This window comes from Gouania willdenowi, unplaced genomic scaffold, assembly GCF_900634775.1.
Source record: "Gouania willdenowi unplaced genomic scaffold, fGouWil2.1 scaffold_422_arrow_ctg1, whole genome shotgun sequence".
Lineage (NCBI taxonomy): Eukaryota > Metazoa > Chordata > Actinopteri > Blenniiformes > Gobiesocidae > Gouania > Gouania willdenowi.
In genome coordinates, this window is record NW_021145183.1 from 13,143 (window position 1) to 39,502 (window position 26,360).

Genomic DNA, 26,360 nt, shown 5'->3' on the forward strand with positions numbered 1-26,360 from the left:
CCATTGTGTCTCCTTATCAAAGCTTGTTCAGGTTTTCCCAAGGACATTTAACATTGCAGACTGCTTTTCTATCAACAGGTCAGACAGCATTAGAAAAGAAATCTCACAGAACCACAAACTAGGATTCCCAGTATCATCATTTTATTGTCAGAACAGCAAGAAAAACTGATATTGTATTGTGATTTTTTTTTAATATGTAATCTAAAAGCAGATTATAGGGTGACAAAACTATCTTCAGTCCAGACTATTGCTCATCGACAGCTGTAGCTCATCGAAGTGTATTATTCTTCTCCACAAGATGGAGATGTTGGTCAACAATGAGCTTCTGCAACATTGAGGTAACTGATTGGAGGACTGGATCGCAAGAAAGCAGCACAACTTTTCCATAAATCAACAGAAGGATTGAAAGTGTGATGAAGAGTGTAGAGTAACCATGCAAAATTATTCATCCTGTTAAAGGAAAGAGGAAAACATAGTCGTGAGCTGACTCAAAACACATTTTTTTCCTGCTAGGATCATTCTTCTCTTTATTTATTTACCTGGTTTTTTCCCCTGCCCCACAGCCATTTTCCCTACAGGAAACTGCAATGCAAAATAAAATAAAGAGTGTCAAAGCACAGCATTCCACAGTGATGCTCCATCAGGTAGAGATTAAAGGTTATGCTTGCAAAATAAATACACGAACAAATAAATTGCCTTAACCTAAATAGACTGCAAACAAGATGGACAAAAAGTTCTTCCAACTCCAAAATCTGCTATAAACGGGGCCTTGGGTGAAAAAGTTTTTGAACTGCTGCTCTAAAGACCTGACATAAGGTTAGGAAACAAAGATAAAGATGTGGACTCAAATTAAAACTGCACCCAGATGAGTCCTAAGTGTCCTTGGATGACAAGCAGTGATTGGATTGCAAGCCTGGTAGCATTCAATGGCCATGCCTGTCAGCCTCACCTGCTTTTTAATCAGTAATTACCATAGGGGATTGCCTGGCATTTCTTAATTAAATTGGACCAAATTCAATTAAAAACCACACACTCATTTCGTTAAAGGGACTCCATGGAGTCCTTGTTTAGTTGTTACTGTTTAGAGAATAAGCGGCTCAGTGATCTTAGCAACTTCCTGTTTCCCGCAGATCTGTACTGGGTTATTTCAGTGGATTAAGTTTGAAGTTTGCATAGAGAGAGAAAAAGATTAAGTTGAAAAATGCTATTTTCACTCTAGCAAACATTTATGGGTAAAAGGTGTAAATAAGTGAAGTCAATGTAGTGATAAAACGATTAAAAAAGAGCACTCGGAGTGCACGAACTTTCGTCAAATATCCTCTTTGCCAGATATAAGCAGTTATCTGCATCAGTGACTCTGATCATGGTACCATGATCATTCAAACTTTAAAGGCGTGGAAGAAATGTGTGTAACAATAAAGTGGGTCCAAATACATGGGCAGCAAAATACGCAATCTGGATCCAATCTGCACAAAATTTGCTGGCGTAATTGAGAGACCAACCCAACATAACTGAGTCAAATTTCATAAAGATTGCTCAAATACAAATTAAGATGTACATTTTTACAGTTTCACCAATGATGAAATGTAGGGATTTTGAGATTTTTGAAACTGATCCCAAATCAGTAAATTGATCCAGATCCCCTCCAAAATTTAATGGAATCTTCCATGGCATAAGTTAAAATATTGATAAAATCTGTTAAGTACTTTTGACGTAAACCTGCTTAAAGTCAAACAAACAAATAAATAAACGCTGATGACACTATTACAATATTAAAATCTATGTATATATTACCGCATTGGCAGAGGTATGAAGGAAAATGTGGAATTAAATGAGTGCAAGTCATCAAGCAATCAAGTTAACTAGTTTAGTGTGGAATCTTTGTCCATAGTGGTTAAAAAGTCTCCTTTTTGAAATACTTACCATCTTGAAAAATCCCCAGCAGCCCAGGAGCCAACAACAACAGCCACATTACTGGCAGTTTTCCCATCAGCTGTCCTCATATCATCTTCAGAGTTGTTATTGTAGTTGCCGCAGGCCCCACACACTTTACCAGACAGTTCTCTGTCAACAATGACATTGACCTGCTGTGAAATACAGTAGGTCACTCGCACAGATGATCCCCTCTGAATGATCACGGTCTTTTTGGAGACATGCACCGTAATCTCATTCGTCACTTTGCTGGAAAGAGACACTTTCCTGCCATTTACCTGTTTGACATAACAAAAGGAAGAAAAGGAGAAAGAACAAAAAAATAATTAGCACAAAATATAACCCAAATGATGAATCTGTTTCGGAATCAAAATGCTTCAAATCATTCTCACCCAGACCACATGCTGGCTGTTCACTGCCACTGTAGCTTCTTTGAAGAATACATACAGAGTACTAACAGCAAGAGGTCCGTTTTTATAGCAGACTCTGGCATCCACAACCACACGAAACCACTGCTCAGAGGCCTCATCACAGAGAGACGCTACTTCAAATGCCCCTCGGGATCCTATTGCTCCAGACATGTCGTCAAAGGAGGTCAAAAGGCCATCTTTGTGGATGGTGCAGTGGCCTTGTTCCCCGTGGCAACCCCTGACCCCCTCTCTCACCTCGCAAACCTCATCACCCTTACAGGAGAGCTTCTGACATTTCACATTCCCAGAGGTCTGACATACACATGTGAACTTACACTCCTTGTCCACAACAGTTTGGCCCACCTGAAAAATAAAAGTTTACAATACCAGATCATTTAATAATTGCCCTTCGTAATGAAGTGCAACATTTGTTATCTCTTTGAATATTCACAGGTTGAACAACGTTTATTCTTAATTTTAGTACTGGTAATGTCCTGTATTAAAATTAACCATTAGAACAGCCATTTGCCTTGATTCTGGAGTGGCTACTGTAGATATAAATATAGGCACTGCTTCATAGCAGTATGGGAATGGGGTTTATTCTAATTAATTCTTTGATAATGGTTTCGTTTAATGAAGAAAAAAACTGATTTAACAATGTTATTGCGGTAAACATGAGATGAAGTTCGATCAGAGAAGAAGAAGAAGAAGAAGAAGAAGAAGAAGAAGAAGAAGAAGAAGTCTTGTCTTACCATTAAATACATGTTGTTGTGCATACATCCACATTTTTCCAGAGGCACACATTTGATGCCATCAAAACTAAAGTCCTCATCACATTCACAACCCTCAAAGCAGCTTCCCGAACAAGCGCCTGGGGAAATGAAGCTGGCACATGTCCCAGTACAGGTGTCAGCACACATTTCATAGTGACTGTTTGGTGGGCAAGAAAGAGCTACAAAAAAAAAGTGAGATTTTTAAGTGCACCTGAAATATAAGATCATACAAAACATGAACCACTTTCCAGAATGCAGCTCTGTGTTACTTACGACAAAAAGAGCTGCTCCTCCAGGGCTGGATTTTGATTCCTTCACTTTGGCAGGCCAACGCGTAGGCTTGCACACTATTACACAGAGTGTCCTTGTCGCCACCAACAGCACAAACATCAAACACACAATCCGACACGTATGTTTCTGGGTCAATTTTACTGTGACAAGCTTTAAAAGGACCATTGGGTGCATTCATGATGCCACAGGAGTTAGGTTTTCTATACAGAGCGACTTTGGCCTGCTCGCATGCTGGGCATTGGTCACCACAGCCACCACACATGTTCTCAGGCAGGTTTACCACCCACGACTTCCCGAAGCTGTCGACGTTGTTTGTTTGTTTGCGATTAGGGAGCTGGAAATCATCTCTGTTATTCTTGTTGTAGTTGCCACAAAGACCACACATTCTCCCCTGGTATGAAGAGGGAACGATCACCTCAACATAGTAGACGGTGTCATAGAGAACAGTCAATCCGAAATCTGTTCGGACTACAATGTTGCGACCTTCCTGTGTGATTTTAAGACGCTCATCATGCAGGATCAAAGGAAGGTTTAAAAGCTCATCATTGACCTAAAAAAAAAAAAAGAGGGAGAACATGAATAAGGTGCAGAGTTTCTCTGAATAAAACGCAGAACGGTGCTGTAGACGAATATGTGCAACTCACAGCGACTTTCCATGGCATTTTCTGCTCAATGCGAATGGTGAAACCAAAGACTGAGACTGTAATTGACTTGGTTACAGCCACTTTGCCATTTCCATACTTCTCATTCCCCTGAATTATACTGAATTGTGTCAACCTTCCTTTGTCATCATTACAAACTTTTGCCAAGACATAGACACAGGTACCCTGGAAATCAAACTTGTGTCCATCAAAGGAGATGTAATGTGGGTCACCAGAAGCCACACATTTTCCTTGTCCTTCTGGGTGGCAGCCTTTCACTCCGTCTACAAGCTTGCACACTTCTCCTGCATGGCATTTAACCTTCTGGCAAGACACTGCACCATTCTCACCACAAACGCATTGGTCCATGCACTCGTCTTCTGGGTAGAACTTTTCACCTGTTCTGTAGTATTTGCCATCGTACGTGCATCCACAGTCTTTTATTGGAACACAGACTCCCCCACTGAGCAGGAAACCTTCATCACACTCGCAGGCTTCTGCACAACGTCTGTGGCATGTGATGCGGGAAGCTTCGCTGGCACACGTGGCTGGACAACCAGTGGCGCACAGAGTGTAATGACTGTTGTCTGGACATATCAATGCTGTGTATAGGATGAGAGCAGGCATAATGGTATTATATTGTTACAGTAGATAACAGCTAGTGCAAGAACATAGTGTGCTTTTATAAGATATTGCAAACTCACGGCAAAAATCCTCTTTTCTCCAGGAGTAGATGTTAATCCCTTCACCCTGACAGGCTGAGACATACACCTCTATTGCATCACAGACTGATATGTGGTGTCCATGGTACTGACAAGCATCATAAACACAGTCCTCCATATAAGGAGCAGGATCCACACGCTTATGACATTCTCTGAAGGGTCCTGCTTTGTCAGCAATAATACCGCAGTACAGATTGTTTTTGTACGCCTCTTTTTGGGAGTCTGTACAGGTCTGGCACCCTTTACCCTGGCAAACTGATGAACAGCCTGGTGTGAGGCCGACCTGCCAGCTCACACCCAGTTTGGTTCCATCAGGGGCAGCTTGGCCATTTGGCATGATCAGGTCATCCTTAGCGTTCCCATTGTAGTTCCCACACAGACCACAAACTGCACCTTGGTAGGTGCTGGGAAGAGTAACTCTCACCGTGCTCCGCCAATCAAAGGTCACAGTGATACCAGAGACTGTTTCCACAACTGCTGTTTGGCCACTGAAATACACAACCAGCTTGCTTTTGTAGTCCAAAGGTAGGGAAACAAGTTGCCCACCAAACTGCAGAATGGGAAATGAGAGAGGAAGAGAGAATTGTTAAGGGGATTATAGCCTTATAAATTTTGCGGACCTCCTTAATCCGGTCTAATGTGCAGTTAAATATGTGCTCAGTTAATTCTGCATGGATAAAAATGCCTCAAATTCAAATAGGCCATGTTAAAATTAGCACACTAACAATGGCTTTTGAAAAAGATAAAAAAAGGGTCTATTTTTTGTGTGCCATTTTTCATTTTAAATGAAGTACCTAATCCTGTGTTGCATTTTGCATTTCTTCTAAATACATTCCCAAATTCTGTGCTTAATTTAAGCTGTTCTACAATACATAAACCATATCTACCTATATTCTGAGATTGCCACTTGTAAATAACAAAAATAGAATTAATTTACAGTCCTTTCAGGATTTTGTGGCCTAAAACGCCTGATTTTCCAACAGCTTTTTCCAAAACATTGTGGCAAAAGTCGGGGTATTTTAAGGCTTTATTGTTTTTCGCAACTTTGCATGAACAGGTCAATCTGCAAAATAACTGATTGCCTTTGAACTATTTTATAAATATGATAATACAAGAAAACCTCATTATTAGCTGCCCAAAACGGATCACTTTACACATTTAAGATTATCAGGTATACTTCCACTAAAACATTTCTAGTATAGTGTAACTTCTTTCTTTCAGCACCGGTAATAGATATGAATGCCACTGCTTCAGTCATGGTCACTTGTCGTGACTGTGATTGTTGCGTCTCTACTACAATATTGCACGCAGTGCTGAACAATTTACCTCCACTCTTGATGGATATTTAGTCGTAATATTTATTGATGAATGAGTGTTTTGACAACTAAGAAGTTTAGTCCAATTGGTCAAAATAGCGGAAATGTTGCAGTGAATGGACATGATTACAAATTTTGCTACGATTGGCTGAATTTGCATTTATAGTTGTGATCACAACATCACAGATTTCTGGAGGGAGTTCAGAAATTCTGTTGTTTTCATTGATTGGCGACTTGCTAACTGCTACTATCACAAAGGCATTAACGTTGTGTCCCATATTTTAACTGACTCACCAACACTTTATTGGGGTGGTTCCTGCTGATGATGAGAATGACACCATAGGCTGTCACTGTGACAGTCTTTGTGTAGGACACCCGTTTGCTTCCTCTGTTGTCATTTTGCACAGTCACCTCAAATGGCTCTAGCCCAGCCTGCTGAGAGCACAGCTTCACCAGCTGATATACACACGTGCCTTGGAAGTCAAACCTGTGTCCATCAAACGTGTGATAGTGCGGGTCACCCGAGGCTGTGCATGTGGCGTAACTGATGGGTTGGCAGGCACGCACTCCGTCAACCATGGTGCACTTTTCATTGGCAGAGCAAGAAGCCTTGTGGCATATCACCATGCCCTGGGTGGTTTCACACTCACATAGACGACCACAGGTCTCATCAGCCCAAAAGCGCTGGCCTGGCTCGTAATAGCGGCCCTGATAAGAGCAGCCACATGTTTTTGTGGGCACGCATACACCAGCACTGAGGACATAACCCTTATCACACACACAGGCCTCCACACAGGCACCAAGGCAAGCCGGCTTTTTCTCAGGAAACGGGCAGGATGGCTGGCAGGGGCTGGCACAATCTTCATAGTGGCTGTGACGCTGACAGTTCATTGCTAAAAGTAAATTCATTTTAGATAGACCTTAACCCAAAAAGAATGAAATTGAATAAATCATAGCCAAAAACGTTTTTCAGATACTTACGACATCCATACTTTTTCCTCCAGTTCCTGATTACTATTCCTTCCTCCCGACACTCCTTACTGTATGAGGCCAAAGCCTGGCACAGAATCTTTTTGTCCCCCTTACTGAAACACATATCATACACGCAGTTGTTCATGAAATTCTGTGGGTCCAATTTTCTATGGCAGCTCTTGAACAAGTTGTTTCTTGTGGCAGTGAGGGCCCCACAGAAAGCCTCGCCCTTGTAAAGCTCAAAGTCTTTCGGGTCACAAACGTCACACTTTTCCCCACAGGAGTCTTTGCAATGGTCATCGTTCTGATCAGATGATCGCCAACTTTTTCCCCATTCTGCCACTGAGGGAACTGCTTTGCCAGCTGGATTTTGAAGTTCATCACCTCTGTTTTCATTGAAGTTGCCACACAAACCACAGACAAGACCGTGGTAGCTGCTAGGAAGGAATATATCAAGCTGCCAGTTCCAGTCGTAGGCAACTTTCAGGCCAAAATTTGTCTCCACCCATGCAGTGCACCCTTTTTGGAGCACTGACACCTCGCCATCACCCAGTGTTAAAGGGAGATTCAGCCAGTACCCATTTACCTGAATTACACAAATTGGAAAAAAAAAACATCTAAGTTACACTTTCTGAATTGTAACCCTACAAAGAAGACAAAAGGACAATGAAAAATCTTACCATGACACGACCAGCTTTGTTTTTTTGTATGGTGATAGTGTATCCATACACAGACACATCTAGCTCCCTCACGTAGGACACTGCTGTGTTTCCACGGTTTTCATTTCTCTCAGTGACTGAAAATGGGATAAGACCATTCAGATTGCCACAGGTCTTGGAGACAATGTACTTGCAGGTTCCCTGGAAGTCATAATTGTAACCATCGAAGGTGTGGTAGTGAGGATCACCCCACGCCCAGCATCTGCCTGTATACATGGGGATGCACACAGCTTCGCCTTTTTGGATCTGACATTTTTCTTTCACTCGACAATTGGCGTCTTTGCAGGGATCTGTGACAAAGAACAAAAAAGGGAATCTTTTAAATACTTTACTTTGATCGATAATAATGCACACCAAATGTCTCATACCTGTACTGTAGCATGCTCTGATGCCTTTCTTAACAGCGCACTTTGTGTTTTGAGGACAGGAGTGTTTTTCACACTTGAGACCCTTCTCTGGGTTACAAGTGCACTTTGTGTTACAGTCATCTTCATACACAACTTCACCAGGCTGGTAAAATACAGAAAGGATGTTACATGAAAGCATTTAGACTTCCACAGTAAAGACTCAAAAATGCTTGAGAAGAAAATTTCAGTGTGCATTCATTATATTCCTATGCTCCTTCATGCTCTGTGCCACAATATAGCAAGAGTGTAAAACATTTTATTAGATTCTTTTTATTTTTTTTTATTTGTTAACTTTTTGGATTTTCACTTGACCCTTCTGACTGTAAAAATATGTCACTATTGTTTTGTTTTTATGTAAAGAATTGTACCTTATAGCTTTTTCCGTTGTCATAGCAACCACAATCTTTCTCTTTGATACACTCCTGTCCATTGAATATGAAGCCGTCATTGCATTCACAGCCCTCTGTGCAGCTGGCGGGACACTCAACGATGTCGATGAGGTCAGGGCAGGAGTCAGAACAGGGGTCTGCACACATCTCATAGTGGCTGTTGGCTGGGCATTTCATTGCTAAAATAGAATAAAACAGTGTATGTAAGGAGGAATTTTGTTCTTTAACTTGTAAAGATGTATCATGAATATTTTCATCTGTAAAACATACGACAGAAAGACGGGGTTCTCCAGGTGTTGATGTCAACTCCTGCCATGTGACAGTTAAAGGCATACGCTGCCACACTGTCACACAGTATGTTGTCGTCACCATCAGCTTCACACAAATCAAATACACAGTCATCAAAGTATGACTGTGGGTTCAATTTGCTGTGGCACTTAGCAAATGGACCTTTTGGTGCAGTTAGAATACCACAGTAATCCTCCTTGCTATACACAGCCTTGCGTGATGGGTCACACACAGGACAGTTTTTGCCTTCACAGCCATTTTCACACACAACATTGGGTATAGTGACTTGCCATGATTTTCCGAATATATCTACATTTTGTGTAAGTTTATGATTGGACATCTGGAAGTCATCCTTCTGGTCGTCGTTGAAGTTGCCACAGAGACCACAGACTTTTCCACGATAGTTTCCAGGTACTGTGACCGTCACATGATAAACAAGGTCATAAGTGACAAGCAGTCCAAATCTTGTCATGATAACACTCTGTCTGCCGTCCTGATACACTTGAACGTCTCCGTCATTAAGATTCACAGGAAGGGCATTAAAAACTCCGTTCACCTAAAAGCAATGTACAAAAAGTACAAAACAGGGGAAAACAACTGTGTATATTATAAGTATAATGATTAATATTGGAAGCTGGTATGCTGCTGAATAATATGTATTCCATAGTGAATCTAGTTCTGCTCACCAGGACACCATTCATTCCATTCCTTAAAGTGAAAGTGGTGCCATAGACCTCCACAGCAACCAGCTTGGTGACAGCCACAACAGCTCTGCCTCTCATTTTTTCCCACTGCACATTCTGCACCTGAATTGAAAAAGGCTCCAGGTGGGTGCCTTCCAGCCCACAACTCTTAGAGAGTGTGTAAGTGCATGTTCCCTGGAAATCAAATTTTTTGCCATCGAACGAGCGGTAATGGGGGTCTCCAGCGGCTTCGCACACACCCTTTCCAACAGGATGACATTTTTGGATGCCATTAGATATTTTACACTCTTCATTGGGACCACATTTCATCTCCTTGCAACTGATCTGTCAAACAAACAAACAAACAAACAAACAAATAATAATAATTATAACAGAAACAAGAGCACAGAGAGAGTGCAAACCTCCACCAAACACCAAATATCCTCCGTGCCAGATATTAGCAGTTATCTGGATCAGTGATCCTGATCATGTGACATGATCATTCACACTTTAAGTCTTTTAAAAATGTCTATCCGCATTAATAACAATAAAGTGGGTCCAAATGGATGGACATCCCCCCTTTTTTTCTGAAAGATTGCGATGAAATGCGCAATCAGCATCTGATTCTGATTAAATTCTGTGAGGTATTTGAGTAAACAATCTGACATAACTGAGTCAAATTTCATAAAGATCAGTGAATTACAAACAATGATATGAATTTTTAAAATATCTTCAATGAGTTAGGGATTTTTTGATTTTTCAAATTGATCCAGAATCAGTATATTGATTAGGATCCCTTTCAAAATCAGAAGGAATCTTCCACAGCCTAACCCTGCTAACAGACAAACAAATAAAAAACATTAATAAACGCCAGTGAAACTATTTTCTCCTTGGTGGAGGTAAAAATGGTGGATTATACATATCAAATTATAAATCTTTTTCTAAATAACAAATAAACTTCCCCCTGTGAATTGTACCTCTCCATCCTCTGTGCACTTGCACTCCTCCTCACACAAACCACTTGGATAAAACACTTCGCCAAGAGAGTAGTAGCGGTTTTCGTAGGAACAGCCACACTGAGAGAAGGGAACGCAGGTTTTGCCGCTCAGGACGTAGTCCTCATCGCAGACACATCCTTCCTCACAAGCATCTTGGCAACCCTGGGGTGAGGTTAGACTCTGACAAGTTGTGAGACAGGCACTTCCACAAACTTCATAATGGCTGTGGATGGGGCATTTTATTGCTGCAGAATAGACACAAAGCTTTTTGTGATTTCTTTTATTGACAGTGGAGCTTTCAGTGTATAACACAAACAAAATCATGTTGAAATGAATCAATTTCTCACCACAGAATTGACTGGTCCTCCAGCTGTACACCTTGGCCCCTGCACTCTGACAGGCTGTTGTGTATGATGTAATAGCCGCACACAACACATCCTGTCTTCCCTTGTACAAGCATACATCATAAACACAGTCCTCAAAGAAGTCAATTGGATTTACTTTTGCGTGACAATCGCGGAATGGTCCTTTGGGGTCTCGTATCTTGCCACAAAAATTCTCATTCTCATATTTGTTCTTCTCTGTAATGTCACAATCTGGACATTTTCCTTTGCAGCTTTCGCCGCATCCAGGGACTTCAGCCACTTTCCAGCTATCTCCAAACACTGTCGGTGAGACAGGTTTGTTACCGCTCTTTGGAATGAGATCATTCTTAGGGCTGCCATCATAGTTGCCACAGAGGCCACAAACGGCTCCCATGTAGTTGCTGGGCAGTGTTACAAATACAGAGTGCTCCCAGTTGAAAGTGACTTTAAGCCCAAAATCTGTGGTGACAACAGCATTCCAGCCAATCTTGCGCACACTGACCTCTCCTTCATCCTTGGTGAATGGCAGGTGAGTCAGCTGGTTATTCACCTGAGGGAGAACATAAACGTTATTTTTTGTGCCTTGCTCAAATTATCTTTATAGTATGATGATACAGAACTAAACTTACCAATATTCGTCCTTTGTGTGTCCTAGTTATGACAATGCTCATGGAGTACACCTTAATCTCCACCAGCTTTGTGAAAGAAACTGCTTTACTGCCCCGATGATTGTTTTCCACCAGAACTTCAAAGGGCTCTAACTCAGGGTCTTTGGAGCAAAGGGCAGCAAGTTGGTAAATGCATGTGCCCTGAAAGTCAAACTTTTTCTTGTCAAAGGTCTTGTAATGGGGATCACCCGTAGCTTGGCAGGTGCTGGAGGACGTTGCTTGGCACTTCCTTATGCCATCAACCACCTGGCACTTCCTTCCTGCCCCACAGCCTTTATTTTGGCATTTAACTTGTGTACCTTTACATTTACATTGTTTCTGACAATTGTCATCAGCCCAGAATTTTTTCCCAGGAGGGATGTATCGTCCCTCGTAAGTACAGCCACATTTACGCGCAGGCACACATTTTTTTCCACTTAAAAGAAAACCGGAATTACAGGTGCAGCTCTCCACACATGGACGTGTGCATTTGGACTGTGCATCAGGGTTGGCGCATGTGCCTGGACAGGCATTTCCACAGAGCTCATAGTGACTGTTTGGTGGACATTTCATAGCTTTAGGTAAAGACAAAGAAGATAATTCAATTAGCATTATTGTATTTACTGTATATATTGAATTTTCTTCTTCTCTAACTTACAGCATTTGGTTAATTTCCTCCATTCTTGTATCTGGACCCCAGCGGCCTGACAGGCATCGATGTAAGCCTCCAATGTCTTGCACAGAAGTGGTCTCTGGCCACCTCCCATGCATAAATCAAATTTGCAATTCTCTGCATACGCTTCTGGGTTGATGACATCATGGCATTTGCTGAATGGCCCATTTTTAAGAATGATGATCCCACAAAATTTGTCACTCTCCCACTTCTGCATCTTTTTTTTATCACAACTATTACAACCAGCCACACAATCATCTCTGCACTTATCCTGCTGAACTACCCCTGGTACCTTCCAGCTACTGCCAAAGGCAAGAACCCCATCTACTTTAGTGCCAGAGGGTGTGGTGAAATCATCATTTGGATTATTATTGAAGTTTCCACAAAGACCACAAGTTTTTCCCAGCGTATCTTCCGCAGAGAGTGATGACCAGGTTGTAATCCCAGTCATAACTTACTCTGAGACCAAAATTTGTCTCAATGATGGCTGAGCGTCCGCTCTGAAACATTCTCAGTTTGTTGTTGTGCAAAGTGGCTGGAAGGGTCCACACATCATTGTTAATCTGCGAAAATGAAAATAGAAAACTTTACATCAAAACTGTAATATTGAAATGCATCAAATGAAATATGTGAGTGAGGAAAAGCATGCAGGAGGATCACTATTCAGGAAAAATGCTCTGTTAACTTCATTAGGATGCCTTACCCGGACTTGGCCTTTCTCAGATCGAGCTATTATGATGGTGATGCCATACACCTCCACAACAACCAGGCCAACATAGGATACCCTTTTATTTCCTCGGTTTTCGTTTTGGGCGAGGACCTCAAAGGCAGGCATATCGTCATCCTTAGAACATTTTTTAGCAAGGACATATGTGCAGGTGCCCATGAAGTCATAGCGCTGTCCATCAAAAGTGCGGTAATGAGGATCTCCCATTGCCCAGCAGGTTCCAGGCTTGGATTCCTCTGGCTTTGGCACACACGAAGGATTCCCATCCCTCATCTCACAAATCTCATTGGCACTGCAAGTGATACTGCTGCAGGACAAAGATCCGCTCCCTGAAAAAGTATTTGAGATGGATGTTTAAGATGTTGAGGTCTTTTAACCAGTTGAAATTTGTGAATCTTACCTGGCTGTACACACTGTCCAGCAGTACCATAAGCATTCATCTGACTGACTCCAAAAGTGTACAGAGCAAAACGGGAATTGGCGCTAACCACAGTGTGTTTGTTGTCCTTTGAGCATTTTTTGTAAGATATCTCTGTCCAAGAGTAATCAGATCCTTTTACCTTCTTCCACTGGACACTACGGGGCATGTTTGCACCATCCATCTTTAGCGCACCCAGTGCACGAGTTTCTGCGACAATCAAGGCTTTGTTTTCGAAACCCCCCAGAGCGTCAAAAGAGTAAGAGGAGCAAAAGCGGTCTGTTGGCAAAATGGTCATCAAGAAAGGGTCATAGAAGTTTGTCCGTCTTCGTGTGAGACCATTGAAGAGTAGCAGAACCTGAATTCCCTGATCAGCCTGAATATATAGTGTTTCATCTTTAGAGTACTGTATTTCTAAGGTTTGCCCCATGTTTACTGTCAGATGATCAGTTTGTTTGCCGTTATTGACAGTGATCTGGGCTGTCTTTGAAGCTTGAACATAGACACTGTCGTATTTGTTTTGGAAGCTGAGGGGAGGTATGATGAAGCTGGTCCCCCAGTTACTCACAGGCAGTAACTGCTCATAAACATGGTTGCATTTTGAGAAAGTCCAGGTACACGTATGTCCTGTGAAGACAGCAACTGGATGCTTAGAGGAAACTTTAGTACCAGAAAGCCTATATTCACTTTGAAACTGGACACTTTCATATGGCTTCAGATCTAGAACTATCTTTTTGCCATTTGAATAGATTTGATTCTGAAACGTGATCAATCCATTTGGCAGGATTTCAATTTTGTTGCTCTTTTCTCCGTTGTCACAGAAAACTCTTTAAATGTTCCACGAGGTGATCCTTCTGGTGTAAAGATGATGTATTCTGTACCCCACTCAGTGGTCGGATATATTAGAGAGGTGTCGGTGGTGTACGTCTTAGAGCTAAAGGATGTCACAGCTACATCTGCTGAGGCTTCAACGATCACTGTGTAGGGAGACTTTTTGCTGCCATACATCTCAATTTTAGTCGGGATGTTGATGGCAGTCCCCTTTCCAGCTTTTAATTTTATTTCTTGCTTGAACTTTAAGGATGGCGCTTGAACCGACACTTTGGCATCAGCCTGAGCTGCTGTGATGTACAGGCGAAACTTGGGGCTATCATAATTCGGAGCATAATTCTGCATAAATGACACGGCAAACTTCCTTCCCGTTGATCCAGCATTAGATGGACCTGACAGGGAGAGATAGAGAGCAGGTAAGAAAGAGCAACACATGTCAAACAAAATGACATTTCCTGAGTTAAAGAAAGCAACGGATTCTGTGGGAATAAATTGCACTAAACACTAAAGTGTAATAAAGAACATAAAGTATACACTAGACTAATAAAATAAGAGCATGTGTGCCAAGCTATCAAACAATTCACTTGAGGGAAATTAAATAAACTTGGCTTGAAAATTCTAGTAGAGCACAGGCAGAACAAAGAAACACTGTGACGCTACAGAGAAACGAGAGGAAAATGCCTCTATTTCAAAGTTAAAAGGCTGGGATGAATGTGAGCCTGTAATAAAAGGATTGCCTTTTCCCCTTAATAACCACTGTGAGTGATTTAGACAGAGGAGCAGTCACTTGACTGCTTCTCAGCAGCTCTCAATAAGTCACTTGTGCAGACAATATAATTGCATAATGGAAATATTATCAATATCGCTGCTTTCACAATGAAAAAACCACTTTCTGGGCTCAGACAGGGCCTGGGGGATTTAGATTGTATTTGTTTTTTTTTACCCATTCAATTTTTAATAGTTCCAACTCAATTGCAGCTAACGGTAAATGCTATTCACATCAAAGGAGACTTTCGATTAAGATTGCTATCCTTTTGTGGGCTGCACTCTCAAATTCATCCCTGGTTAACATTCCACCACATCCACTCGAGCTTGGGTTGACAACCACAAATATTTCTCCAAATTCCTGCGTTATAAAAAGACATTATGGTTGGTAATATTCTGTTTGAGTTCTGCTTTCATTTATAGAATATAAATATATTTCTATTCACCCAAACAAAAAATAAATAAATTCAATTAGATTATTTAAATAATTATTTTGAAATTAATACTATGATTTACTAAGATAGATGAAAAAAGATCAAATTTGATTTCAATATACTTACAACTTAAAAAGGCTCCCAGCACAAAAAACAGCAAAAGTCCCCATGGCTTGAAAGCAGGAGTCCCCATGGCTGAATGAGGAGAAAATATAATGATTATTTCATATTAAATGAAGCAATATACAATATTGTTATAAAATTGCTCAATATTTCTCAATGCACAGTCATATCCTCGCTCACCTGCTACGTGCAATACACGATATCCTACTGACTGCTGTGCTTTTATATAGATGCTTACACAAAAAGATGGTGTTAAAAAAAAACAAATATCAAATGAAGGCAGAACCTGGTAAAGACGTGTACAGTATGTCCTGCTGTCTGTTGACATAGCCATAAAGTCCTACACAAACTAAATCTATGGGATGGGCCATGTTTTTTAATATAATGCAATCCCACACCCAGATTTATTCAGGTGATCTTGTGTTTGTTTTAAACTATGTGGTATGTTTTTGAAGTATTTAATTTATTTCTGTATTTCAAACTAAAGTTCTGAAATGCAGAATTACAAAGTATTTTTCCATAAAAAAATGTCCCCAAATGCTGCATCCATGCATCATTTATACCATTATAACCATTGGTAAAATAGCAAAAATCTGTTCTGGTACTTGGAATATATATTTCTTTTATTGTAAAGATTATAAAGGAAGACGATAAAACCAGAAAACTCAACAAAGATTTGGAATTTGTTAAAAGGTTCATAGGTTGAATCTAAACTTGACATCATTATTGTGCCAATTCAACATGATCCAATGCATTGAATGAAAGGAACGATCAAAACCAAAAGCATAAAATAATTACACCTAGTATTATACTGTAAATGCTAATTTAGTAAGAAAATATGTTCATAATACTGCTGGTAATCCTCACATCTTCCTAACTGCCAAGAATCGGATTGTTTCAAATGCAACTTCAGAATCAGCAACACCTTAGGTGTGGTTTTAAAGCTGACATAATGTAACATTACTCTTCCCCCCTAAAAGCTTACTTAATTCACAAATACTTATTCGGGTGTTAGGTGCCCTGCCTTGCTATTCAGCTGAGATAAAAGTTCGTAATCTAGCCAGCTATGAGGGATTATGGTTTAAAACCTTCCTCGGGCATGGATCAGAGTTACTACATTTGTTCACACATTTTCAATGGGACCACTTTACACTCTGCAATATAAAGCTTGTTGGAACAATATATGATGTGATTAATGTGAGCCATCAAATATTAAACCAACATTCCATCCAAGCTGTTGGCTAAAATGGTTTTTTTGTGTGCCAACCAAAGAATAACAGCTTTCACAGATCAGTGCATCAACATTTCCATTAAGAAAAGAATCAACAGAGATAGACTCTTAAGTTTACATTATAAAAGGTCAAATGTTTATTTAAGGTTTTGGAAGTACAAGGCGGAACAAGGCTACGCCTTTCATTTACTGTAGTTGATGTTTACTGATGGATAGGATTTTCAATTTGTGTCCTTGTCACTCTTTTTTTGAAATGGAAAGGATAAAGCACGGATCAAATACCGGAAGTCTTTTATTAAGAGGAGCAAGGTGTTTTTTTTGTGTTGCTTGTTTAATAATCTGCTGTCAATGTAGCCATACAACACCCAGCAACCTAAGTTGGCTACTAAGCCCTTCAGTCTGGATCAGCAGGTTAAGGGTTTGGTTTGCTTGAATATTATCATCAGAAAAACTTGGTTAAACCCGAACCATGTTGTCTACAGAGTGGAGAATGATTCTATGTGGTTTTATTGCAGAATGACCACAGACAAGGACCATATACCCACATGCTGTGATAAAAAAAAAATATTCTTTTGGTTTTGTGAACTAGAATATGTATTGGATTTGTCAATAGTGATGCTTGTGGTGGCCAAGTGTTCACATTGACATCACTTTTTGATGCCTCTATGATTGCTGTTCATGCTGTAATTTGTAACGTGAGCTGGCTTTAGATCACCGTACGAAAGGTTAGTTTTACCCCACTGAGGATGTGATACTGTAATTGTAATTGACAACACGTCAGTTTAAGGTAAACCAAGAAAAAACAGAAAATAACATTATTTAAATGTGGTGTTTAAATGTCTGCTAATTTTATCTATAGATTATATTGTCATACTTAAAAAAATAAAAAAATACAATGATAGTGCATATTTAGAAAGTCATGTAACAAAAGCCTCATTTATTATTTTAGTTTCTGTGATTGTTTTGTTCGGAAGAATGAGATTTTGCAGCCATTTGAATTTTCCTAAAATCAAGATATGTTTGCTTATTGCTTATGAGAAATTACACAATTTAACATAAATTCTACATTGCAACAAACAATTTGCAAGCACTGTAACTTCCATTCTCCTCTGTCTGTTCAAACATTCAACATGTATACAAATATAAAGATTTTGAGTGTGGACATGCCTTTGCATTAAATGCTTGATAAAATGACAGATCAGTTGGTGCCACTAATGGGACATGAACACATGATCACAATGAGTTATTGTAACTGTTTCCAGAAATCTTTGACTTATTGACTCACATGAGAGATTTTGTTTATTCAAAGGGGGAATTATTTTAAACTCCTCCATGTTGGGGGGTGGCAGCACGTGGCCTAAAAATTGTGCTACAGTCCTGTTCGAAAAGCTTTTGGTTGCGAGAAAAAAATAGAATTGACTTCCGTGTGACAGCAATTAGTTTCAGTGTATCACAGGCTTTGTCGTCACTTAGAAACTAATTACACTTGGCATTTTCCACCCCCAACAAACATAAACCAGCGATCTGCTATAGCTGTGGGTATACCGTTACATACTGATATATTCTACTTAAGTAGAAGTACTCTTACTTGACTGAAATTGTACCCAATTACAAATACAAGTAAGTCACATAAAATACTCAAGTACAAGTGAAAAAGTAGCTCAATTAAATAGGTACTGAAAGTAAAGGTTACTCATACTTTCATCCCTCACGTTTATTTTTGGTAATAAATCTTGCCACGGTTCCCTTGCATACAGTAAACATCTCATGTATAACTTAAAAAGGAAGAGACCAAATCTTGCACAACTGGAACTTAATTGTTTTTCCATAAAGGCATCTGTATAAAATAAAAGGTAAAATGTCCAATTTTATTCATGGCAAGGCAAGGCAATGTAATGGTAGAGTGCATTTCATACACAAGGCAACTCAATGTGCTGCAAAAGACATTTATAATCATCAGTTAAACATTTAAAATGATCAACAATTTAAATATAATAACACCAATAAATTCAATTCTAAATAATAATAATAAAAGAAAACCTCAGATTCTAAGTATAGCTATTAACTCTGTGCTGTTTTGGTGCGTTGCATTACGTTTAATCTGATTGGTCGGCTATGATGTGATGCATTTGATTGTTGTCTGGTGTATTGTACTTGTAATCCGTTACTTTCACCTCAGTATTTCATAACCTTTTTTTGTTGCAGCCTACGAGTTAAAGCAGTTTTCAAGAAACTTACCTCTTCTGTATGACATTAAGTTAGGTGCCATGCATGATGCATACACGCAGGGGCGTTTTCGAGACCCCCTGGGGGCCCTAGGCAAGAAGGACTAGAAGGACAAGAATGATGATGATGGTGTCCAGGACAATGAATCAGTAAAGAATTACTTTATTAGATAATTAACATATAAAATAAATAATAAATAACATAACTATCTGAATTAAATGAAAACTTTACACACAATGTATACAGGAAATGCCAGAAAAACAAACACAACTGAAATGTGCAAAATTATAAAAATGCAAGCAAGCAAAAAAACAACATAAAACAAGGAAATGAAGTGGAAAGTACGAGCACACTAACCATGAACTTTGGATTTTCTAACCATTTCTCATTGTCATTTTGTAATTTTCTTGGTAAGTTTTCCATGACTGTTATTTGAAGTGGTTCTTTTGTCACAATTTGACACCGAGCATGTCATGGATAGCTTTTGGCCACAGCGCAGGATCATCTGATATTATTTGATTTGCTGTTATTTGAGTACATTCTGTTCCGGTGATATGGTGTCATGGGAGTTGCGAGGAGGTGATGATGGAATGCTGTTGCTGCCATGCTGCTGCTGCATGAAGGTGCCATCATGGCCTACTCTTCTTCTTCAAGACCCACTCATGATCTGAGGTTGATACTGCTAGAAAGAAAATAGTATAAGAAGCAATTGTTTAAGACAAATATTTGTGTTGTCATATTAAATCAGATAGCTCCCGTGATATAGTTTAAACTAACATTTATTTTAAAAAGTTAAACTAAATAAGTTCCTACTTTCATGGAGAGGTTTGTTGTTGCTGCCGCTGTTGTTGTTGTTGTTGTTTAAAAACTTCAACAAAGCACCTCGAGGAAGAAAAAAGAAAGAGCACAATGTATTTGGTTGGCTTGCATAAAGTAAAGTAAAAAAAATGTGCATGCTACACAAACACTAAACATTTGTAATTTGATAGGGATGTAACGATTAATCGTAAGGCAGTTAAAAATCGATTCATAGGTATCACGGTTGATATTGATTTTCTGAAAATTGAATCGCAGTACTTTTTTTAACTATCCACAAGTGTAGGCGGCGGGCGGAGTCTGCTAATACTTAACTACTTAATAAATGATTCATTACCCCTTTAGCACCGAAAGAATATCTGTAATATTACTTGATTATCTGTAAAAGTCACGTTTTTCTATTAGCTCTGTCTGCTAGCATAGCTTCTCTTCTTCACTGCAAGATATCTGCATGCCAACCGACCACTGGTTACCAGCGCCCTCTGCTGGTCCAAACAAATATGACGTAAATCAGTGTAATCAGTTTTTTTTTTTTTTTTTTAAAGTCCAATTGTTAAGGCACAAAATACATTTTCAGTTGCACTTTTAAAAGAAAAAGAACTATTATGCAGTTTTACATTGTTTATTATAGAACCCGAATTTAAATTAATAGGCTTCATTTTCATTTGTATTATTCGTTTATTTATTTCATTCAAGATTTATTTTTAGTTAAATTGCATTGTTTTGAATTGTTCATCATGGAATTCTTTTGACAATGAAAAATAAAAGGAAATAGTACAGTATTTTCTAGTTTTTTTCCCAAAAAAAAATTTGTCTACAGTCCCATTTTGTAAAATAAATCATGAGAGAATCGTATCGTGAATCCAGTATCGTGAATCGAATCGTATCGGGAGTGAGTGAATCGTTACATCCCTATAATTTGCAGTAACAACTTTAATGCTTCATGTTAACATTTTGTTTAATGCAACATTTAGGCTATAGCAAAACATTTATGGATGTATTATATTACTGTATTATCTATCAATATTAAATACAAATTAGCCACACAGTCTAGACTAACTGACAGCAGAATTGATCCTGGTATCAGTTTTACCATTTGACAACAAATACAAATATCATTGGCAGCAAAGGACTAACTTATTGTGTGGCTATGAATGTATGTATACACAGCCATTGGAAACAAGACTTATGACATACTGTGTAAGCAAAGCTGACTACTTCTTAACATAAAGCTGTTAAAATTGGTACAAAGTAAGAATAAATATGTGCTCTGAGTTTGACATATCCCCTTCAGCTCGGGGCCCTAGGCAACTGCCTGTGTTGCCTACCCCGTTGCAACGCCTCAGCATACACGTATGACTTTTGGAGGTGATGGCAGTCAGTGCCAACAAGATTAACAGTAAGGCAGACCCACTGACACTTTTGAAAGCATGTAGACAAGCAAAAACTGACACACCCCAATCATGTTTGTCATAGAGAGAAGCTTAAATCCCATCAAACTTCAGTCAATTTATTTATTTTTCACAGCATAACCTGACACGCAGCAACCTTTGGAAATTTAAGTTAGACGGATAATTTCTGCCGCTACACAGTCACATTATAGATCAGCTTTTCCTGCTGTTGCTAAAGAAGTGACTTTATTGTTATATATATATACTGTATATATTATATGACTTGCAAAAGTATTCGCAGTCATTGAACTTTTCCACATTTTGTCACATTACATGTAAATGTATCGAATTGGGATTTTATGTGGTAAACAAACAACACCCAGCATAATCGTCAAGTGAAAAGATAATGATTCAAATCTTTCTCTCAATAACCCGCATGCAAAATGATCTGCTGCGTATTGTTCTCCTACAAGCCAGACCAGAGTTGAACAGTCGCAGAACGTGTACTGAAATACTGAACAATGAAAAGAACAAACAACAACAAAATACACAAAATGACACCAAAACCACACACACTAAGAGACAAAAATACATCACCAGCAACACACAAAACGACAACCAAGACACACTAAATGAGAAAAATATGTAACAAAATACACAAAAATAACAGAAAAACATATAAAACGACAGAAGAAACAACCAAACAACACCAAAAACACAAGCACTGAGATAAAATAATTTAAATATTACCAACACACACAAAAAGACAAGAAAAACACACAAAAAAAGACAAAAATATTAATAAAGAGAACAGATAAACAGCAACAAAATACACAAAACGACACAGAAAACACACAAAATGATGATAGCAACAGGTCTTGATTAGAACATTAGAGCATTAAAAGATCTAACTACACCACTCTACACACCGTCACAACCTGACCTAAACGTATGTGACAAAGATGGAGACCACACATAGTTGCCAAGTTTTAAGCATATATATTTAATGAAAACTAATCAAATCACTCCTAGAGTTATTAACATGATTGTCAGTGTTTATTCAGTGTTGGATGTAAGGCAGTGAAACAATAACTACAAACAAAAGTGCTCTCAGTCTGCAGGCCAGGGAAGAGAGAGAGAGCGTACTGCGAGCAAGGCTGCTATATAGCCTCGTGGGCTCAACCTTCTCAGGTGTGCTGCATTGCTGAGATTATTAGCTCCTCCCTCATTACCTGCAACACAAACTTATAGCCAAAACGGAGGAAACGAAGAAAAGGAATAATGCCTCTCTAGGCCATAACAACGCACAGCCAGACGAAAGACAAACTGATAACAATACCCTTTGGCCGAGGGTAAAAACTATAAAAATAAATCTATTTGAGGAGGCACTACATTTCTTTCCACTTATTTACAAATTGAGATTCTTTAAAATGCGTGTTATCAGTCACTCATTCCATCATTATGCTCTCTAGCTTTTTTTCCCACAGAATTCTGAACAAAAATGTAGTAGTCGAGTCGAACATAAGGTAGGACTTCCATTAAAAAGTAAGGGTAAGGGGGTACTTGGATTCAGAAATAACAGAAAAGGGAGTACTTGAGCCAAAAAGTTGGAGAACCAGAGCAGTCGAGTTGGGAAAAGTTCCCTCCCTCCAGTCCAGTTGACCAGTGATGCATTAGTACCATCTAGTGGCCCAGTAACACCTAATTGGGTTACGGCCCCAGTCCTTAAAAAAATTAATAAATAAATGAAAATAAAATAAAAATTATATATATATACTTATGGTAAAGTTTTGCAGTGCAGTTATATCAATAAAATAAAATTTTACATTTGTCAATATACACACGTTCGGTGTGCAAGTACAACACTATATATATACATACAGTATATGTAAACAAACACTACATATGCTACATATGTATATATTCATATACTGTATGTATATATACATACATGCATGGACAGACTGTATATATAGATAGTCCTGCCCATGCATGTATGAAAATATACATATTATGTAGGTGTTCAAGTGTACATGTACTGTATGTACCATTCTGTACATAACCTTTTCCACTTTATAACACTCATAACTTAATTGGATATGTATATATATATGTATATATAATATATATATCTATATATATATATATATATATATATATATATCTATATATATATATATATATATATATAGATATATATATTCACACAAGGTAAAGTTTTGCAGTGCAGTTACAATAATTATTGAGCACAATCATACAGATCTAACAAATCTCAACCAGTGAATAAATCTGGTAACCTTTCAAATCAATATTAGAGTAAAATTTAAGTCCTCTCACTGTATTCCATCCAGTTTACCTCAATACACTATCAACCTGTAGGGGGCAATACAATTGCATTTAAAGTGCAGTGCATGAGGTTTTGTTTAACAAATATCTGTTAACTTCAATATGAATTATTAATTAACCAATTTATTTCTGACCTGTTATAAACTGTGTGAGATATGCTTTCCCCTCAAACCCCATTCACTACCAATCCCTGCTGTGATTGCAGGTTATTTGGTGTTCAGCCACACAGCATAACACCCACATGGACCAGGATGTGTATTGCTGACTTCATGAGTATGTCAGTGAGTGTACAAGAATGGCTTCAAGGCCGTTTTACTGCCCACATATGCAACCACTACTGACAGGTGCCATGGAAACCATGGTCAGGTCAATCAGAGGTTGTAACAATCTGGGTTCATAAATATATAAAACAATTTGGATGAACGTATACGAATCCATCTGAAAATTTGGCACATGAGGAATCTGAATGTCGTTGAACACACTTACGCAAATGCATATGACTTTCACAAAGAGCGAAAATAACATAGTACATCAATGATTAGCGGTGTTATTCTCACAGTAGATAAACCATTATAGCTTTAAGTTTCTGCTAAAAAGGATGTACTTTTTTTGTCTTTGTTTGTTGTTTTGTCCGTTTTTAGTCATTTTGTGTGTTTTTAGTCATGATGTGTTTTTTTTTTGTCTTCTTGTTGAAATTTTGTGCATTTTTCTGTCATTTTCTGCATTTATGTTGTTGATTTGGGCGACCGTGGCTCAGGTGGTTGAGGGTCGTCTTCTGATCGAGAGATTGGGGGTTCGATCCCAGTACCTGACTATGTGTTGAAGTGTCCTTGGGCAAGACACTGAACCCTAAGTTGCTCCCAGTGGTCGACTAGCGCCTTGCATGGCAGTCCTGTCCCACTGGTGTGAGAGTGATTGGGTGAATGAGCTGATATGTAAAGCGCTTTGGGACTGCTTCAGTGTGGGGATAAAGCGCTACATCAATCAAGTGGGTGACTTGGGCTGTGTTCATGTAGATGGTGGCAGAGGGAAAGAAGTTGTTTTTGTGTCTGGAGGTTCTGGTTCTGATGGACTGAAACCTCCTTCCAGAAGGGTGAGATTGAAACAGTTTATGACCGGGGTGGGAGGAGTCGACCACAATCTTTCCTGCACGCCTCAGAATCCTGGAGGCGTACAGGTTCTGGAGGGAGGGCAGATTGCAGCCGATGACCTTCTCTGCTGAGTGGATGATACGCTGCAGTCTGGCCTTGTCCTTAGCCGTAGCTGCAGCGTACCAGATGGTGATGGAGGAGCAGAGGATGGACTGGATGATGGAGCAGTAGAAGTTCACCATCATCTTTGTTGGCAGACTGAACTTCTTCAGCTGCTGCAGGAAGTACATCCTCTGCTGAGCTTTTTTGATTTTCCTGTCATTTTGCGTAATTTTATTGATAGTTTGTGTGTCTTTAACGCTATGTAATGTGTTGTTGTTTTTTGTGTTTTGGTCGTCATTTTGTTTGTTTAAGTGGTTGTTGTGTCTGTCTTTGTTGTGTTTTATGAGTAATTTTTGTATTTTGGATTTTATTTGTTTGTTTTTGTGTACTTTGTGCATTTTTCTGCCAATTTGTGTATTATGTTTGGTTTTATATTCCTTCCAACTTCTTGAAATACAATTTTTGGGGATTGTTTTGGGGGCCGCACAAAATTAGACCCAGGGCGAAATGTGGTCTCTGGGCTGCCATTTGCCCATGTCTGGTCTGTAGGATAGTATGGCTCCCCACCTGCCCCCTTGGGAATACATTGGACTATCTCTCTCTCCTAAACGAAACCATTTTCGACACTACTGCTTTACTGCACATTTTGTCAAGCCAGACACTGATGATTCTGTCCTTGTGCTCAGCTGATAATAAGTCAGAAGTGTCACCATCTACCATCCTGGCACTCCTCCACACTGACCAGGCTGCAGGAATTCCAACAAAGGGTTGCCTGATAAGTGGCAGAGCAGGCTGGGCTTCCAAACGCAAATGGGTTTTTAGTTGGTAGTAGATGACTGACAGGAGAGAAGAAAAATGAGCAACAATATAGGAAAAAAAAACGCATGCCTCAGCTTTTGGATTTGCTGATGCTGTACATATACTGTATGTTGAAGTTTGGGCAGCTGTTAGGCTGTTACATCTAATAAGAGGAAGGTGTCAGTGTAGCGATATCTGAAATATCTGCATGAGAAAGCAAAATCCAGCAGGGAAACGCAAACCAACAGATTGTGGTGGGTTATCAAATGTTATAAATTCTAGCAATTATGAAGATCATTTTCAAGCCCTATGACAGAAAGTGTATTCCCTGAATAGCAATATTTTGGCCTAGTTTTTATCTGCTGGAGACTCAATCAATCTTCTTTTATGCCATTATCCCTCCGTCCTGAACTAGAAAAAAAATGTATATTACGCCATCATTATGTATCATATTTGTTACATGAGTTTTGGAACTGTCTACATGATCAATGTGATGTTTTTTTTCTTGAAAAATCCGGTGTATACAATGATGTACATGCAATACAAGGATAATTTACTTTAGTTCAGCAGAAGCCTTTCCAGCAACTCTACAATATCGTCATTTATAAGGAAAGATGCAAAGTTGGTTTTAGAGAAAGAAATTTTTGAAAAGATTAAGGCAAGAAATACATTCACATTTTTACTGAAACATCAATAGGACGAGTTACTGGGTTGAGGCAGTGTGATATGAGTTTATATTTCAAAATCTTTGTTTTTGTAAAATTGTGTTGAAAATTGTGTACCATATTTGATAAAGAAGGTATATGAGGTCATGTCACTCCAATCATTTCAGCTC

General features: G+C 39.1%; 2 protein-coding genes across 2 annotated transcripts; both read right to left on the reverse strand.

Moving 5' to 3' along the window:
- Window positions 1–119: 119 nt before the first annotated feature.
- Window positions 120–12,620, reverse strand: LOC114460307 (IgGFc-binding protein-like). The gene is made up of 19 exons (XM_028442236.1): window positions 12,212–12,620; window positions 11,536–12,128; window positions 10,889–11,456; window positions 10,521–10,786; window positions 9,547–9,888; window positions 8,843–9,416; window positions 8,552–8,751; window positions 8,145–8,286; window positions 7,738–8,066; window positions 7,067–7,643; window positions 6,380–6,978; window positions 4,752–5,319; window positions 4,051–4,649; window positions 3,389–3,956; window positions 3,095–3,294; window positions 2,325–2,705; window positions 1,924–2,210; window positions 540–582; window positions 120–450 (listed from the first exon to the last, which is right to left on the reverse strand). Exons 1-18 carry the CDS (start codon window positions 12,441–12,443, stop codon window positions 573–575), a joined length of 7,035 nt encoding a protein of 2,344 aa, XP_028298037.1. The 5' UTR covers window positions 12,444–12,620; the 3' UTR covers window positions 120–450; window positions 540–572.
- LOC114460310 (IgGFc-binding protein-like) lies at window positions 12,595–15,751 on the reverse strand. The gene is made up of 6 exons (XM_028442238.1): window positions 15,705–15,751; window positions 15,528–15,596; window positions 14,191–14,594; window positions 13,354–13,459; window positions 12,930–13,282; window positions 12,595–12,789 (listed from the first exon to the last, which is right to left on the reverse strand). The coding sequence occupies exons 2-6, from the start codon at window positions 15,592–15,594 to the stop codon at window positions 12,595–12,597; spliced, it is 1,125 nt and encodes a 374-aa protein (XP_028298039.1). The 5' UTR covers window positions 15,595–15,596; window positions 15,705–15,751.
- Between the last annotated feature and the right edge of the window lie 10,609 nt (window positions 15,752–26,360).

Coding starts and splice junctions, on each gene's coding strand:
- LOC114460307 (XM_028442236.1), bottom strand. CDS start 12,443: ATGCAGAAGTGGGAGAGTGACAAATTTTGTGGGATCATCATTCTTAAA. Junction 9,889..10,520: donor AGTGCACAGAGGATGGAGAG/GTACAATTCACA, acceptor TTTGTTTGACAG/ATCAGTTGCAAGGAGATGAA. Junction 3,957..4,050: donor AAATGCCATGGAAAGTCGCT/GTGAGTTGCACA, acceptor TTTTTTTTTTAG/GTCAATGATGAGCTTTTAAA.
- LOC114460310 (XM_028442238.1), bottom strand. CDS start 15,594: ATGGGGACTCCTGCTTTCAAGCCATGGGGACTTTTGCTGTTTTTTGTG. Junction 14,595..15,527: donor GCTGGGAGCCTTTTTAAGTT/GTAAGTATATTG, acceptor TCTCCCTGTCAG/GTCCATCTAATGCTGGATCA. Junction 13,283..13,353: donor TGGACAGTGTGTACAGCCAG/GTAAGATTCACA, acceptor ATACTTTTTCAG/GGAGCGGATCTTTGTCCTGC.